Consider the following 18,653-nt stretch of genomic DNA (forward strand, 5'->3'; position numbering starts at 1 on the left):
GCCTTGCGTGATTGGCTACTTCAGGGCTACACCTGTGGGCCAATTATATTGTGGATTGACTTCTGCCTGCAGCCTGATTGGCTGCTCCTACAGGCCAATCAGGTAGCAGATTCACTTCTGCCAGCCGCCTGATTGGCTGCTCCAGCAGGCCAATCAGGTTGCGGATTCACTTCCACCTGGAGTTGGATTGGGTAGCTCCCGCTGATTCTGAATCCTATTGTTCTAGGATTCAGCTCAGTACATAACAGATAAATAATAATAATCTGTAATGGATGATCTAGTTGAGATTCCTGCACTGCAGGGGGTTGGACTAGATGACCCTCGGATAGCCCCTTCCAATTCTTAAGATTCTATAAGCAGTGACCATTTCTTCGAGAGCGCTTTGAAATAAATAAATAAAAGAAACCCGGAATAACTTCCGTTGCCGCTGCGAGCCCTTCTCTACCCTTAAACAGCTCTATGAAATAGAAAACGAGAGGAAAGCAGAGGGCGTCCTCTTCCGCTCACGGAGAGCCACGCATGCGCGCGAGGGGAGCCTGCTTCTCTCTCTGTCTCAGGATTCCGGAGTCGGTTCCTGCCTTGCGAGACGTTTGTCGGAAGGAAGAAGAGAAGGAGAGGGAGAAGAGGAGGAGGCCGAGGAGCGAGTGGCGCCACACTGCCGGCCGGCGGGCCCGGCCCCTCCGACGCTCCTCGGGCTCCGCCGCTGTCCCCGCTGAGCGGCTGAGGGAAGGGAGGCGACGGCGGGCGGGCGGCCTGGCCGGTGCTGAGGGGAAGGCAGGCGGCGCTGAGGAGCCGCTGGGCCAGGCATGTGGTGACGGAGCCCCTCCAAATTTCCCTCAGGCTTCGCGCTCAGGACCCCGCCGCGACCTGCTGACGCCGACCAGGAGCCGCCTCGGGATGAGCGCGGCCGCTCCGCCTCAGGCTGCCGTGGCCCGGGGGCCTCCCTCCGGGGAGGGAGCCGCTGCCGGGACGGCTTCTTTGCGCGGAGCGGCGCGCCGGCCCTCCTGAGGAAGAAGGCGGAGGAGGAGGAGGCCTGGTAGCTGCTCGGTCGACTGGGGCCGAGATTTAACTGCCGTCACCCGCCGCCGCCTCGTCTTGTCTTGCTTCGCCGCCGCCGCCGCCGCCGCCGCCGCGATGACGACCCCGGCGCTTCTGCCGCTCTCGGGTCGCCGGATCCCTCCTCGCAACCTGGGCCCGTCGTCGTCGTCGTCGTTCCCGCACCACAGGGCCACCTTGAGGCTCTCGGAGAAGTTCATCCTCCTGCTGATCCTCAGTGCCTTCATCACGCTGTGCTTCGGGGCCTTCTTCTTCCTGCCGGACTCATCGAAGCACAAGCGCTTCGACCTGGGCTTGGAGGACGTGCTCATCCCCCACGTGGACGCCGGCGAGGGGGGCAAGAACGCGGGAGGGTACCTGATCCACGGGCAGGGCCGCGACCAGCACAGGCACAGGTAGGCTTGCTGTGCTGGGGCAGGCGTGGCCGGCCCTCATGCCAGTGCTGCCATTTATTCTTCTTCTTCTTATTATTATTGGTGGAATGGGGTTGGGTAGTTCATGGATCTCAAACTCTGTGATTTAGGGGCTTCTGGTGGATTGCGCAAACGATATCAATAGTTGGTCCAGTGGTCAAGGTGGTATCTGCATGGTGGGCTATATGGAGAGAAATGGGGGCAGATGGGGCTTGTCAGCCTGGTGAGGTATCCCATCTAGGAGAATGAAAACACTGATCCTAAACGTCTGTTGCCTTGTGGGATATCTTTTGGGAGAAGAAAAGGCTATGGAGTAAGCCCTTTACAAATCCGGAGTGGCAACCCTAAGACTGTTGGGTGGCACTTTGTATACCTTCTTCTAGCAACTCCTGCAGGCAAGCTGGTGCCAAACTTATTGCTCTGCTTTCCTTTGGACCACATCAGGGAGGCTGAGAGAGAGGTCTTGCCTCTGAACAGCTCAGGACCTCCATACACACTGCCTAGGCTTGCAGCCTGGGGAGGACACGTCAGTGCTAACGCAGCGATGGAGGTGCACTCCATTGTGTCTCAAAACAGACAGATGCTAGCAACAGGTGGAGTGTTGTATACAGGAATAGGTTTCAGCTTGGCTTAATGTGGTGTGCTGTCTTGGTGAAGAATCACTGTGTGCTGTCAGGTTACATTCACACCACAGGTGTCCAGAAAGAGCTGTCAAAGACCTGATTTGCCAATGCACCTTATTTACTGTACAGTGGAACCTCGGTTTATGAACACCTCGGTTTACGAATTTTTGGTTTACGAACGCCGCAGACCCATCTGGAACGGATTAATTCACTTTCCATTACTTTCAATGGGAAAGTTAGCTTCAGTTTATGAATGCTTCAGTTTATGACCAGACTTCCGGAACCAATTACACCCATGCTTTGGGTTAAGTACACTTCAGGTTGAGTACTCTGCGGACCTGTCTGGAACAGATTAATCCACTTTCCATTACTTTCAATGGGAAAGTTCGCTTCAGTTTATGAACGTTTCAGTTTATGAACAGACTTCCGGAACCAATTGTGTTCATAAACCGAGGTACCACTGTATTTAAATCCTGCCTTTACTTCAAGGAGCTCAAGGTGGTATTCATATTTCTCCTTCCACTACCCATTTAATCCCCACAACAACCCTGTGAGGAGTGTTAGGCTGAGAGGCAGTGACTGGCCCAGGGTCACCCAGTGAGAGCTTCGTGATCAAGCGGGGGACTCAAACCCTGGTCTGTCAGTACTCTTAACTGCTGCTTCACACTGGCTCTTGTTTACTTTTTTCCTCCCCATCCCTGCTAGCAGTGGCTGTCCCCATGGAAAGCAAGCCTGTGTTTTAGACTAATGAAAGCCAATTGTGTATCAGTCTCCTGACATTTTGAGGTGGGGCAGTGGGAAGTTAAATGGCCTTTCCTTCTGGGGCAAGTCTTTGGAGCTGTTAGGAGTGGAATGAGTGAATACTTTAGATCAGAGGCCGGGAACCTCTTTCAGCTGCATTCACTTCTTGGCAACCTTCAGGGGACCACATGCCAGTGGTGGGTAAGACCAGAGGCAAAAGTGGGCTATTTTCTGCATGCACTTGTATACCCCTCTCTGTCCTCCACCAGGGAACCAAAAGGCATTATCAGAATAAAAGGACGCATTCCAGCTAGGCAAAAACACTCAAAGACCAAAGACAGTTCAGTGAGGGGTGTGGCCTAGGGAAAGCTCTGGGGAGGGGCAGATAGAGAGTCTGGAGGGCCTCCTTTGGACCCTGGGTTCCTCACCCTTGCTTTAGGTGGGGCTGGTGACTGATCCACCGCCTACCCTTATTAGATGTAGGCACAGCAGGAACTGCCACAGACTAAAAAACATTGTTACATCTATATTGTGTCTGATAACCTGAAAAGCTATGTAACAACTTGGGAGGAAAGAGTATATAAGTCCTCACAGCAGGAACCTGTGCCACAAACCCTGGCTTTATATAAACCTTTAGAATATCCTCCATATGCACTCATACCCATCTATGAATAGAGTTGGTGTGTCATTTTATACAATGCTCTTAGCAAATGGAACAGAGAAGATTAATTAAAGGAGTGCCTTTCCAGTACCCCGTTTGTATGGAACAGGATAAAAGAGGGGCAGCACCAAAAGAACAAAGTACAGTGCAAAGAGTCTGTATTGGGAGGGAAAAAAGTGAATTACCCTGGGTGTTCAGTCATAAAATTACTATTTTTGAACCTTATTTTATGGCTTTGGGGCAAGCCTAATGATGTCTATTCAGAAGTAAGTCTAGGTGAATTCAGTACGGAATACAAGAAGCAAAGGTATTTAATTAAATCATTTTACTACCGAAGAATAACATTAAGGAAAAGGTAAAGGAACCTCTGACCATTAGGTCCAGTCGTGACCGACTCTGGGGTTGCGGTGCTCATCTCGCGTTATTGGCCGAGGGAGCCGGTGTACAGCTTCCAGGTCATGTGGCCAGCATGACAAAGCTGCTTCTGGCGAACCAGAGCAGCACACGGAAATGCCATTTATCTTCCTGCTGTAGCGGTACCTATTTATCTACCTATTTATCTACTTGCACTTAGACGTGCTTTTGAACTGCTAGGTTGGCAGGAGCTGGGACCGAGCAATGGGAGCTCACCCCGTTGCGGGGATTCGAACTGCCGACCTTCTGATCAGCAAGCCCTAGGCTCAGTGGTTTAACCCACAGCGCCACCCGCGTCCCTAACATTAAGGCAGTAGCAAACATAATTTGAAAAACTACTGGCAAGATCTTCCGTTATTTTAAATATTTTACCCCACTTTTACTTTGCTGCAGTTTACAGCAAAAAATAAAAACCAAATTCATCAACATTATAACTTAACACTACAAACCTAACCCCCCCCCACAAATCAGCTGAACTCACAGTCAATTCCTAGTCTCCAAAGGCCAGAACAAACAGATGGATCCTGTGATGTGGTACAGTTTTCTGTGTGGAATAAAAGGTTGGGAAATGATATTTGCTCTTTTTAGAAAACCATTGAGGTTAGAGCCATAGAATTTTGTATGTTGTACTTTACACTTTGCTCTTTCCTTGCTTGCTTAAGGAAAACACACTGGAATGATTTGAACTTGACACATATTGACTTGTTTCTTATTCTGTTCCTTAATTCTTCCCTTCTTCATGCACCACAACTGAAAAATTCCTGGGTTCATTCCTGCTCCTGAACTTGGAAATTAGGGTTATCAAAGAGGGCTTGGTAGCCAAGTTTTTGTTTTTATTAGCCAGCTATGAAGCATATACTGCTGTCAACAAATATACTAACTGATGAAGTTACATAACACTCTATGTAGGTTGAAATTTTTTTTTTGTTTGAACCTATTGACAGGTTTTTCTCCCCCTTTCAAAAATTTAAGACTTATCTCCACCACAAATATATATATATATATATATATATATATATATATATATATATATATATACACACACACACACACACACACACATACATACACACACACACACACACACACTCTTTGAACTTGTACAAAACAATATTTATATAACTATTTCTAATAGGACTACAGAATGTAGGGCAACATGCCATTTTGCCAATAAGATGCTTATTTTAATTGTCTAAGAAATTTTATAACAAAAATGAAGGAAGAATTATCAGAGAGTTGGGGGATCTTAAAGATTAAAGTTTGCGGCATGAGTTTTCATAGGCTAACACAGGCACCCCCAAACTGCGGCCCTCCAGATGTTTTGGCCTAAAACTCCCATGATCCCTAGCTAACAGGACCAGTAGTCGGGGAAGATGGGAATTGTAGTCCTAAACATCTGGAGGGCCGAAGTTTGGGGATGCCTGGGCTAACACCTGCTTCTCAGTTTTTCCCAAGCTGGATCACTCACATTGCCCATAGGATATCGAAATCTACAGCGGGCTTGGTTAGTTTTAAATCAGAATTAAATAAGCTTTAGGCTCCATGTCCCATCAGTCCCAGGCAGCATGGCCAGTGGTGAGGAGTGATGAGAGTTGTAGTTGATAACAGCATCTGGAGAGCCATAGCTTAGCCAACCCGGATTTAGGGTTTCTTTCCTCTTTCAACTGCATAAAAAATAGATAACAGTAATGCTATCACAAGACGATACCACTTTTCGCTTAATGCCAGGTGAGAAAATCCAAAGTTTGATAAACTCTCAGAGTTTGTTAATATAATTTATTTTTATTATTTTTACCTCACTCTAAGACTACAATTATACATAACTTACCAGAGTATATATCCCACTGAATTCTGTGGTGCTTGATTCTGAACCTATGCTTTTGCATAAGTTCAATCTGTAAAAAGCATTAACCATTTTTTTTAAACCAAGGCTTATCTTCAGCCAGTTCAAATGCACTCTTTAGTTTTGAGCAAGAAAAAAAATAATTTTACAAAGAAGTATCTAAATGGCTAGAAAGAAAAGAGTAGTATCTAGTTTCTGCTTGCTTCTTTTCCTTACTCTTACTCTTTTTTATTTTTAGTATTTATCCCCTTGCAGTTCATTCAAGTAAAAACTCTGATGTAAAAAATGTTACAGTCTGAAAGAAAAAACCAAACTCCATCTTCCACCCCCCCCAGCATTGTTTTAAAAATGGAATACCTACTTGCCCTGATTAATTAACATAGTTAAAATGCGCAATAGTAAAACCAAAATGCCTTCCTGAACCTAGTTACAGGCAGTAATCATTTTTGCACGTGTCTGATTGATGCACAACCACCTACATGCACGCTGCTTTCGGCCCCGGAAGGGGGTGGGGCAGAATGGGCTTATGCACGACTGCTGACACCCACAATGAGTTGCCTGCATTATCTTGCAATTGCCTCATACACTCACCAAAAACAGGAAGGGCATTTAGCTATAACTACCCTGATTATCGGGACGCGGGTGGCGCTGTGGGTTAAACCACAGAGCCTAGGGCTTGCCGATCAGAAGGTCGGCGGTTCGAATCCCCGTGACGGGGTGAGCTCCCGTTGCTCGGTCCCTGCTCCTGCCCACCTAGCAGTTCAAAAGCACGTCAAAGTGCAAGTAGATAAACAGGTACCGCTACAGCGGGAAGGTAAACGGCGTTTCTGTGTGCTGCTCTGGTTCGCCAGAAGTGGCTTTGTCATGCTGGCCACATGACCTGGAAGCTGTCCGCCGGCTCCCTCGGGGAATAATGCGAGATGAGCACCGCAACCCCAGAGTCGGTCACGACTGGACCTAATGGTCAGGGGTCCCTTTACCTTTACCTTTACCCTGGTTATAGCTTTTACCACATTTGGAACAAACCAGGAACTGAAATAATAGGAAGTTGGTGTTTCCCAGTTTCAGGCATGTTGGGAAACTGATTAATTGATTTACTTAGGCAGTCTTCGGTTGTGCATGGAGAAGGAGCAGGAAAGGGTGCAGCAAGGGCAGGGTGTCTAGGTGCAAGGTTTGCGTTTATTTTAGCTTAATAAATGTGGGATATATGGTGGCTGAACTGGGGTGTTCACAACTTCTGCAATTTATTGTGGAGTAAGTACCCCACTACTAAACTCTTCTCATGAGCTAGCATTCATAAATGGACAAGGAAGAGTATTGACCTGCACTCTTATTTAAAGAGGAGTGCATATTTCCACCTGGTTTTTGTTTTTTGTTTTGCTTTGCCCTCTGAATGAAAGCAGAATTAAAGTATTCAACATTCAGAACTTTTAAAGTTCCTCTTTATTAATGTCTTATTGTAGTGCTGCAGATCAGTCTAGCAGAAAATTCCATGACACAGTTGAAACAATAGAAGATTGTATGTTAATATGAATTAAAGTGGTACCACTGGAAGTTTGTAAAAATATAGTTGTCAAGGATTGGAGTTGTAGTATGACTTGAAACCAGTCAATGGACAGAGGGAAACCAGTTCAGAACTCTTCCCTCAACTCCTTTTCTAGCCACTGTCTTTCCAGGTTCTGCACAGCCATTCGGGTTGAACAACCAGAGACCCCTTTTGCTCTAGGAATGCAGACTTACATTGTCACATTTAAAATGGGAGTAGTTTGGCAGTAACAATAGTTTGAACCAATTACCCCTTCAGTGCCATTGTTGGAATGCCTTAGGCTTAGAAAGTGGGAAGAAACTATTTCCCACCCCCTTTCTTACGGTAGACCTTCTAACAATGGTGCTGCACTAGGAGGGAAAATGACCCTTTCCCAAAGGTAAGGAGAAGCTTTGTTTCTCCTTTCCTGGAACTGGAGGCGACCCTCCTACACTCTTGCAACTGTAGACAGCAACACAGTCCCCTCCCCCCCCCACATGCTGGGGTAGAGGGAGATTCTTCTACTGCAGCGCTGCCCTACAGAGTAAAAATGCTACTGACTGAGCATGTCTATCTGCTCCTGAACCTGCCCCTCTACTGTGTGCGCATGTGTGCTTGTATGCATATACACATAAGTGCAGGTTCCTGTGTGCCCCCTCCCCCTGCTGTGTTGTGTGTACATGCATGTGAATTGGACTCTGGTTAGCATGTGACCCTTGGAAGACTGTCAAATCCTAAATGTGGCCTTCAAGCCCCAAAGGATTACACACACACCGTTTCAGCCTACTGTGTTGAGTTATAGTATTGTTGTGATTCTCAAAAAGTGGGTTAAACTCACAGTAGGTTTCTGGTTTGCAGTGGGAGTTAGGCATAGCGCTATCCAAGTCTCAAGGGCATGGAGTTTAATGTCACAGGTGTTGTATTCCTTCAGAGTTTAGTGCCTGTTGCTATTCGTTGCAAATGAGGTCTTAACTGCTAATCTACTGTTGAGAAGACTTTCTTGTCATTGTTGAAATGAAGAGAAGTGACAGAATCTTAAATGATTTTGACTTTTCACACTTAAAATAACTAGTAATATAATGTTAATATGTCAGGAATGATATTTTCATTTTCACAGCACATGTTTTGTGACCTTTTCAATAGGATTGAGTAGTTCTAAAGCTTGTGGGATAAGCAGGAAGCAGAGATCCATCATGCCAAGCTTCTGATGAGTTTTAAATCCTTTTTAAATCAGGTTTATCAGGGGACTCTTGGGCTGCAATCCTAAACATGGTTACTTAGCAGTAAGTCCCATTGAACATATTGGGGTTTACTTCTGAGTAGACATGCATAGAATTGTACAGTTCTCTGAAATGCCTGTGCCAGTTTTCCAGTCACAGATGTAGGTCTTTCTTATCTTGTGATTGCTGTTGCATTACCCTATTTGTGCCAAAAACTTGTTGTATAACTACTTCCTGCAGTAATAAGGTAAAAACTGTAAATTGCTGGTGATATTTGTTCATTATTGCTGCAGCTTTCTAAATTAGATGCACATGGATTTCCTTCTTTAAATGTAGAGTTGAGGGCATAAAGTGGATTTGCATCCAGATGCAGATATGCCTACCCACATTGTGTTTCTATCAATGGTAGGCATATATACCTGGCCAAGTCTTAATTGGCACCTGAGAGTTTTGAATATAAAGTCTTCATACCCAGCGTTCTTGGGATAATGTTGATTGCTGTGCTAGTTGCCTTGCCATTTAGGGCCTCCTCATTTGCTCTATTCAAATTAGGGGTTGGCTGTGAGCACATTTGCAAACCAGAGAAACAGTTGTGGGCACAGCAACACACACAGCACACTCAAGCACACAATGCCACCTATTTTGTTGACAAAAATAGTATGCTTAACTTCAGCGGGGGAGAGGACCCTGTAGACTACAGGCAAGAAGACCTCTGTGTGTGCCTACGGGAACCATATTGGCAAACCATGCTCTAAACTTTATCAGAGCTACCGTGTGTGAATGCACTTTTACATATAAAGCCTATAGATAGCACTTTCATGTAGCTTCACATCAGTAACAGTGTTTTTCAATGAAATCTGTTCATTCGGCTGCAAGTGACGGCAAATGAAATGAAATTCTTGCATATGTGAAAAGGCCCATTTAATCATTAGAATTTCTGTAATGCTCTAATGTCAACCATTTCTTACAACATATAGTGGGCTTCTAATACTAATAGATGTATTGTTTGCATATATTTGGCAGAACGTCTTCGGTTACAGTTGGAATAAGAAATAAATTATTGTTGTATAACAGGTTGGCCCTAACTGTTGGCCCTAAGCTCTAAAAACAGAGTTTTCTGACTATTATTTGTTTATTTAGAGAAGAAGAGGAACGCTTGAGAAATAAAATTCGTGCAGATCATGAAAAAGCTTTGGAGGAAGCAAAAGAGAAACTGCAGAAGTCACGGGATGAGATCCAGGCTGAAATTCAAACTGAGAAGAACAAAATAGTAAAGGGTTTGAAGAACAAAAGCAGCAAGCCCCTGCCAGCGGTCCCGGTACCAAATCTTGTAGGGATAAACAGTGGAGATCCAGTGGACCCAGACATCCGAGAAAAAAGGGACAAAATTAAAGAGGTAATGGCTTGCGTCATCTTATCATTACCTAGCTATAGTTCGTGATGCTAGGATTATTTCTGTGAATAGAAACCATACTGTTTGTGATAGTCACAGAAGTTAATTTCATGTGGGAATTGGCTTAATATATTCTGCTTCATAATCTGGTTTTATTTTCTGGGCTGCTTTGGGAGGAAGTTCATCACTCTGACACCTATAGAACATTTCCTGCCTCTGGAGCAGGCTAATAAGAAACTCATGAGATAGAATCTGGAACAGGACCTCATGAGGAAATCTTAAGTGCCATGTTGAGGTGGGGGTTGCTTTTTGGAGGCACAATAAGCACGTTAAGACAATTATTATACATAGATCTTTTGTGTCTTTTTCATTTAGTGTAATCTGACATTTTTCTCTAATCTCTTGCCCTTTTGTTATGATTCAGAATTGCCTTGGGAGCTCCTTTTCTGGGGTAGAATGAAGATTACTGACAATATTTTTTAAATGTTGCATTAAAATGTGTTCAGCTATGCTAATGAAATTTCTACCTTAAATTTCCTATTTGACAGAGGAAACATGCATTAATGCCCATTTTTTTTCAACAGCTTGCTGTTTTCCCTCAGTCATACTTTTTCTTCTGTGCATTTGCTCCTATGTCACCATAGTCATGAAATGCAACAGAGGTCTCTAGGCTTTCTGGGTGTCTGTGAACCAATTTGGATGTTTTTAAAGTGTTGTGTGCATGACCATAAAATGCCTGTAGTGTGTGGGGGTGAGTGGGTAGGGGATTGCTCCTGTGGGGATATAGCTAATCACAAAACATTGGGAGTGTCCCATGTGTGTCTGCCTATGTGAAAACACAGACACAAGACACATACACACCACTCAATGGAGCAGTTCCTCCATTGACTTGCGAAAGTGAGAGAGAGGGGAAGCCTTCAGGAATACAGCTTTTTGCCTTATGCAAATCAGTGGAGACACTGCTGCTTTGACTCACAGAGGCAACAGGAAGCATCAAGAGGCAGGTGGCTGGCTGGCTGGCTGGTGATTAGGCATACCAGGCATACAATTTCATTTTGTGAGTATGTTGCTTTGTTCAAATTTGAGTCAGAGTCAGAGAGAAAATGCAGTGCTACTCTGAGAAATAATGAGAGGCAAATTAGGAATATGTGTTTTGAAAAAAGATAATAAAAGAAAGAAGTTGGGACCATATTTAGAATTGCATTTCAACAGTGATTCTCATGAATGTGCTGGCCTTTGCAAGTTGATTAGCTTCTTCTACTTAACCTGTTTGATTTATTAGCAGGGGATGTTGCAGTAGACTGGCAGTTCAAATCTGCAAGATGGGGTGAGCTCCCATTGCTTTGTCTCAGCTCATGCCAACCTAGCAGTTTGAAAGCATACCAGCACAAGTAGGTAAATAGGTACTGCTGTGGCAGGAAGGTAAACGGCTTTTCCGTGCACTCTGGCTTCTGTCACAGTGTTCCATTGCTCCAGAAGCAGTTTAGTCATGCTGGTCACATGGCCCAGAAAAGCTGTCTGCGGACAAACGCCAGCTCCCTCAGTCTGAAAGCGGAGATGAGCACTACACCCCATAGTCAAATTTGTCTGGACTTAATTGTCCAGGGGTCCTTTACATTTTTTACCTTTACCGTTTGATTTATTCCTCTTACGTTAATCACTGCTGGTCTTCCATCCCTTTAACAGAAGCAGTTGCTTACTTTGACAGCACAGAATATTTTGCAAGACTTGAATTTGAAACATTTTCAGATATATTTCAGTTGAAATTACAGTTGTACTCTGTTGCTTATCTTTGTTTATATAGAGAGAGAATCTGTTTCTGAAACATATTTTAGTTGAATGGTTAATTTGTGTTAATTTTTATTTGTTTTCTGTTCCTTAGATGATGAAACATGCCTGGGATAATTACCGGCAATATGGATGGGGACATAATGAACTGAAACCCATTGCTAGGAAAGGGCATTCCACCAACATATTTGGTAAGTTGTCGTTTTAAAAAACTCTTTTTGAAAATTCCACATAAAATACCTTGCTTATCCTGTTGTGTCATTGGAATTTGAAAAAGTCAACTAAAGAGAACTGTTGACTTAAGAGATTGCATGTGTAATCCTGTAGATACCGCTCAAGAATAGCAATTACAATTAAATGCAATCCCGTTTTATTCTTGAATTTTATTGTACAAATGCATCAGTGCATGCCTGACTTCTTATGACAACGAATGTTATAAATTTTCTGCTAGTCATTGCAAACGCAAAATTTGTACAATAGGTTTCTTTTTGTATAACACAGACTTTTGTAGTTCTGATACTTGGCTCTTTGAATTAACATTCTGCAAACAAATCTGTTTCATGGTTACATTTGATGAACTGCACTCAGATTTTTGTGTGGCAAGCTTCTGTTTGTGCATGTGCTATGCTGCTATATATACAGTATTTATGTATGAAGTCCTGCTGGGGCATTCGTGTGTATGAGAGAAAGGGAAGAGCTGGCATGATGACTTCACTTGATCTTCAGTCTTTGCCCTTGCTTACTTCATCTAGAGACCTGTTCTGCATAACTTTTGCGATCTCTTCCATGTTGCCTGGATTTGCAGTTTGATAGCAATTGTAGAATACATAGGCATCTTAAACTATTGGACAAACTCTGAAGATAATAAAAACAGGGATACTATGGAGATGATAATAAAAACCTATTGTACAGGTTTAACATGTAGAATATATATACATGAAGTTCTTTAAATACCTTAAGTTGCAGTACATATGCTAAGATTTCTGCAATCACAATGCAGTTAAAAAATCTACCTCTCTGTTCCCACTATGCCTGCAAGAGGAGAGGACTTAAGTCACTCAGTGAGGTTGTTTTTTTAAAAAAAGGACATACTAGGACCAAAAATCCTTCAGTTTAAGAGAAAGGCTAAGATGTTTACTTACCTTATTCATCAAAAAACCAGAGTCCTACCTCAAACTCTGTGCCATATAAGCAACAAGTACAGCCTACAGTTTGGCATATTCTACTCGCTTACAAAAGTCTCCATATACCTGTGTTTTTCCTTGGGCTTTCACCCTCGATCTTTTTCGGTATGTTGGGAGAATGCTATGGGGGCAGTGACTAGATAGGTGCACATCCTGGGTTCTGTTTCTTGGTCATGCTAGGGCATGACAGGGTTAAGATGGATAGATAAGAACAGTGCCTTTTAATTTTATTGAATTTCACAGCAAGAGTGACAGAGTAGCTTTATTTCCAAATGTGGTTTAATGGACCTGTATTTCTTCAACCTGAAGTGCCCTGTTTGTTTCACAAAATGTTCCAGTGGCATATATATGTGAGGTGCTTTCCCCTCCCTTTTCCTCACAGAATGTGGTCTCTGTGCTTCTCAAGCCTCTTTGTTTTTATAGCCCTCCTGTAGAGCATCTTCTTCTCTCTGACTTAGAATGCAGTTAGTCATCTCATCTCTCAGTGTGTCCAGGTCAGATAACTCTTCTGTGGATATACTGGAACTAGTAATATCTTCCTTGAGGAATGTGATGTTGGCGATTTGTTTTCCTTCTTGTTGACAGAGTTGTCCCTCTGAATATTTTAATGTATCTGGGTGCTTGATGCCTTTTTGTGAAGACAGTTGAGACAGGTCTTCTGCAGAGACAACACCTGTCCAAAAAAGGATGAACTCTTTGCGAGAAGCAGCAACAGCCATAGTAGTAGTGAGTATACAGGGCACCAGGTATAAGAGAGTTGACTGACTTGTCTGTAAGAATGTTGCTACAACAAAAGTCACCATAAGACCATAGCTATAAGCTAGAGTAGAAGCTAGAAAATAGACCCCTGATGAGTTGACTTGAGCATCAAATCTGTGGCAGTAGGCTACCAGGAAACCAGGAAGTATAACATCTCCAAGGCCTATAGCAGTAAAAGAACTGTCATCAAAAATGGATGTTGATGGTAATATTGGTACTTTCAACAGAAAGGGGATCTCTTCAGAGTCTGGTGTCCCATAAGCTGTCACATCTGTGATGCTTTTTCCAGCTTTGGTTAGCAAAGGCGTGACGAACAGACAGAGTACATCATAAAACAAATGAGTGAGCAGAAACAAGCTACAGTTCTTTAAGGTGGGCATGTGAACTGTTCTCAGAATGTAAATGCCAATAGAGATTCCTAGAACATCTTGCAAGACCCAGCCCCACTCATTCTCATTTCTGAAGATAACCCAGAGTGCACTGATGGCTATACACAGGACAGTTAGAAGCAATGTTCTGATCTCTAGACCTTTGTGAAAAAATGGGAGATGGATTACACGTTTTCCAAATGGAAGCTTGCTTACAAATGGAGCTAAGCAACCATGTAGACTGAAAGATGCGTATAGACAGAAAATGCCAATCATTGCATGTACCAGGTAATCATAGAAATAGTAGAGAGCAAGTAGCATGAAGGTGGCCATTACTGTACAAGTACATGTGAAGTAGACATTGGTGTCAATTGTTATCTCACCAAAATCATCGTCTTCTGTTTGGAATCGGCTTTCAACATGTTGTTGCTTTTTTCTCTCTGTTCTGCCTGCCCAGTAGCTTCCTATGGTGACTATGAACATTGACATCAGATAAACGGTCCCAGTTTTGCGTAGCAAGTCCCTGATCAAGTTCTTAAACAATAAATAGAGAATGTCCACATCTTGGAGAAGAATTCCTGGGATTGTGACCTCCTCACAGTGACCCCAGTTATATCTGGATCTCCAGTTTTTCATGAGATAGGGAGCATCTCCACCAAGAGTCAACAGTCCCTGGGTTTGGTTAATTTGATGGAGTTGGGCACTCTCAAAGAGATTGCAGTTGTCCTCCCTTACAGATGCAATTCTTGTGCTGAATCCACCACCATCATTGTCTTTCTCCCCAAAGAATGAAGGTGGGCAACACATGGCTGAGTAAGTGATGTTCTGAGTTCCGAGTGCAGGGTGAAGCCAGCGATTTTTGTTACCCTCTTGGCGTGATTTCATCCACTGTGAAGGGAAGAGTAAGCAGTAATCTCCTCCTTTCTCTGGGCTGATATGGATGACCCCAGGGTTCTGAGCAAGCACAGGTGGAACAAGGAGCAGGAACAAGCTGGCTAGAAACAGAAACATCTTTCTTGGCAGTTTCCCTGATCTTTACTAGGAACTGTAACCACACGCTGCTTCTTTCTCTTCTTGTAAAATAGATTTTGTCCCTTTTCCCGCTTTTATTCAAAGCTTAGGCCCCTGGGACCCAAGCTCTGCTTGCTACATGGTAAGCTGTTCCTGACAGCCTTACCCCCACATCATGGATATAAGCCCAACCTTGTTTGTTACATAATAAGCCCAGCTTCCTATCCATGGAGACAAACCCCACCCCTGTCTGCTGCATTGCATCTTCTCTAATAAGTATTTGTTTCTTGCTTTTGCACAACAGGTTTATCAATAAGCCTGTTCGTCACAAATTGAGCCTAATTTTCTCTTCAACCATGGATATGGACCCAGAATTACAAACTAGAAATTGACTTTTATTACTGCTTTTATGATTTAATAGCTTAATCTGGTGACTGTCAGAAGAAGGTGTGATGTGAACATTTTAGTTCATAAAGGTGACTGTCCTCTAAGCAGTATTAAAATTTGAAGTATAGGAGCTAGTCATTACAGGTTGCATAGCTGCACAATAGGAATCAAGAGAAACTAGGGACTCTTTATGTTAGCAAAGGTGGACATTAAGTTTAGGTTGTGTGCTAGGTAAAAAGTCAGTACAGTGGAACCTCGGTTTATGAACACCTCGGTTTTCGAATTTTCGGTTTACAAACGCCGCGGACCCATCTGGAATGGATTAATTCACTTTCCATTACTTTCAATGGGAAAGTTTGCTTCAGTTTATGAACGCTTCAGTTTATGAACAGACTTCCGAAACAAATTACACCCATGCTTCGGGTTAAGTACGCTTCAGGTTGAGTACTCCGCGGACCCGTCTGGAACGGATTAATGCACTTTCCATTACTTTCAATGGGAAAGTTCGCTTCAGTTTATGAACGCTTCAGTTTAAGTACTCCACGGACCGTCTGGAACAGATTAATCCACTTTCCATTACTTTCAATGGGAAAGTTTGCTTCAGTTTATGAATGCTTCAGTTTATGAACAGACTTCCGGAACCAATTGTGTTCATAAACCGAGGTACCACTGTACTGTAGAAGCCCAATTGGGGTAGAATCATAGAATTGTAGAGTTGAAAGGGATCCCAAGGGTCATCTAGTCCAACTCCCTGCAATGTGGGTTTCTTTTGCCCAAGGTGAGGCTCAAACTCACAAACACGAGATTAAGAATCTCATGCTCTACTGATGGAAAGATTCTTCCCACTTCAAGGGTGTACGACCCTCTAGCTCTAATTTAGGATCTCACAGCTAAATGGCTATATTTTCTAATTCAGACAAAATTTAGAGGTAGCCATGTTGGCCCATAAGAAAAAAATCCTAACTCTGTACTAGGGCAGTAGTTTTATTAGGTTAAACAGAATAACAAAATATAGTGTGCAAGCTTTCAGGATCACCAGAACTCTTCATCAGACTAGATGGTAAACGGAGCATCTGGTCACAATCTTTTACCTAGTATACCATCTAAAATTAAATTCAGTCTCTGTTAATGTAAACACTGCCTAGTTTTACTGTTTTCTACCTACCAAGGGGCCTGTATATTTCACTTAAGGAACAGACCTGGTTAACAAGCATCTTTTGAGGTTCTAGAGATGGGGGATCGGCCATTGTTTTTCTTCTTGTTAACAGTAGGCCTTGGTGCTACCATACGGTAGCACCTAAAGAGCCTCCTTTGATTGTCTACTGCCTCCCTAGCATTAAACACCCCCCCCCCCCCGCCAACAATTTTCTACTCAGTTGCCTGTGGTGATTAAGAATTGTCCCCTGGCAACCAGTCAAGATTCCATTCTCCTATGAAGCCTACCCCTCTAAGATTAGATTGGAAATAGGCAGCCCCACATGCAGTCTCCAGAATTATAACTCGAGAGTCCCTCACTTTTGAAATTGGAAAAGGAATGGACCAGGACACTGCCCGTGAAATAATACATAGCCTTACGCTAAGGAGGGCTGCAATTCTGGAATCTGTACACTAGCCTTTCATTGTCTGCCTTCGTATTTTGTTAAATATTTTTTTTCTTTGTCCCATTTCTACTTCCATGGTTTTTGTCAGTCAGTTTTTTCTACCTGAAATGGCTCCCCCCACCCCCACCCCAGTAACGTTTGGTGATTGGTCCCAAGGGGGGCTGTTTAATTACATTTGTATCCCTGTTGTAATGACAAAGTTAAATCACCAAGCTGTAATCACTACATCAGCAGGGGCTACACATTATGGCTGGGGAAGGCAGCTAAGCATTAATTCCGACTACACTGCTGTGTAGTCCTACCATGCTATTGAAACAGTATTACCGTATATGCATTTGTCAACACAATTACTGTTAAGTTACTGTTAAGTTTACTTAGATCAGTGGTGCTTGCTTCTGAATAGATATGTGCAGCACTGCACTTTCACTCTATATGCAGGTTGATGAAAACCTGGAAGTTATTGTTTACTTTTAACATGTGATTCCCACCCCCAGCTTTTTACATTTTCCGCCTTCTTCCAGTTTTTTTGGACACCTACCACCCTTATATACATGGTAAATAAGCTCAAACAACATTTATGTTGCTTTTTTTACTGCAAACATTTAAATGAAGGAAAATATGGGTTTTGTCCAGTAAGATGCCCATTTTAATTTTTTGCCTTAAGAAATTTTACTAACAGTTGAAGGAAGAATGACTAGTTTTTGTTTGTTCATTTTTTGCCCGTGGCACCTTGAACGCTAAACCTTTTGGTAGCATGATCACAACTTATTTGACTTGGAGCAGTGGCCATGTAGTGCAAAGGGAAGGGCTGAATTTGGGCGCTGAATTTAGGAGGCTGCTGCTGCTAAGGCAAGGTTATGAGTGAACTTTAGCACTGGAACTTTCTAGTGCTGGCTGGCTGAGTGAAAGGACTGGATATCATATACTGCTAGGGTTACCATGAAGTTTTGGCTTGGGGGTTGTAGAAGGGATTGTCACTTTCTACTCATCTGCCACTTGCTGAATTTCCCCTCACAGATTTGCTTAGTATCAGGTGGCACTTCAGTCAGTCAGAAAAATAGAACCAGCTCTGTTTGACCAATCAGAAAAAGCTAAACATTCCTACTGGCTTCAAGTGAAACAGATGCATCCATGAAGAAGACATGCTGTGCAATGATGGGTGCCAGAAGGAGGAGAAAGTGGGGATAGAGAGGTTTTTGGGAGGTGGGGCAAGGGAACGAGAGAGAAAGTGTGGGGTGCCTTGGTTCTGTGAGCTTGTTGTTACCCATGAATAGCTGCCTGTCCTTACAGGCAGGAGAACTTTCCCAGGGAATTTCCCCTTCTACCTGCCAAGTGATTTTTCTTTTATCGGGACTTCATGGAAAGCATGGCCTCCATGGGGCTGCCCCTGAATAAGTCTGACCCAACTCATAGCCGCGGACATGCCTTGGATCTGGTAACTGAGAGCGGCTGCCGAGACCACAGAACACCGGTCTTGAAAGACCTACATTGGCTCCCAGTATGTTTCCGAGCACAATTCAAAGTGTTGGTGCTGACCTTTAAAGCCCTAAACGGCCTTGGTCCAGTATACCTGAAGGAGCGTCTCACCCCCATCGTTCTGCCCAGACACTGAGGTCCAATGCCGAGGGCCTTCTGGCGGTTCCCTCACTACGAGAAGCCAAGTTAC

The 18,653-nt window shown here is 43.6% G+C and overlaps 1 protein-coding gene across 1 annotated transcript in view; it reads left to right on the forward strand.

Moving 5' to 3' along the window:
* The first annotated feature begins 1,112 nt into the window (after positions 1-1,112).
* MAN1A2 (mannosidase alpha class 1A member 2) overlaps positions 1,113-18,653 on the forward strand; it is a 40,981-nt gene continuing 23,440 nt past the window's right edge. Inside the window, exons 1-3 of the mRNA XM_035140789.2 lie at positions 1,113-1,451; positions 9,637-9,892; positions 11,772-11,868. Of these exons, the coding sequence (XP_034996680.1) occupies positions 1,135-1,451; positions 9,637-9,892; positions 11,772-11,868 (670 nt within the window). The 5' untranslated portion in view covers positions 1,113-1,134. The remainder of the gene's footprint in view (positions 1,452-9,636; positions 9,893-11,771; positions 11,869-18,653) is intronic.

The sequence above is a fragment of the Zootoca vivipara genome, chromosome 16, assembly GCF_963506605.1.
Source record: "Zootoca vivipara chromosome 16, rZooViv1.1, whole genome shotgun sequence".
Lineage (NCBI taxonomy): Eukaryota > Metazoa > Chordata > Lepidosauria > Squamata > Lacertidae > Zootoca > Zootoca vivipara.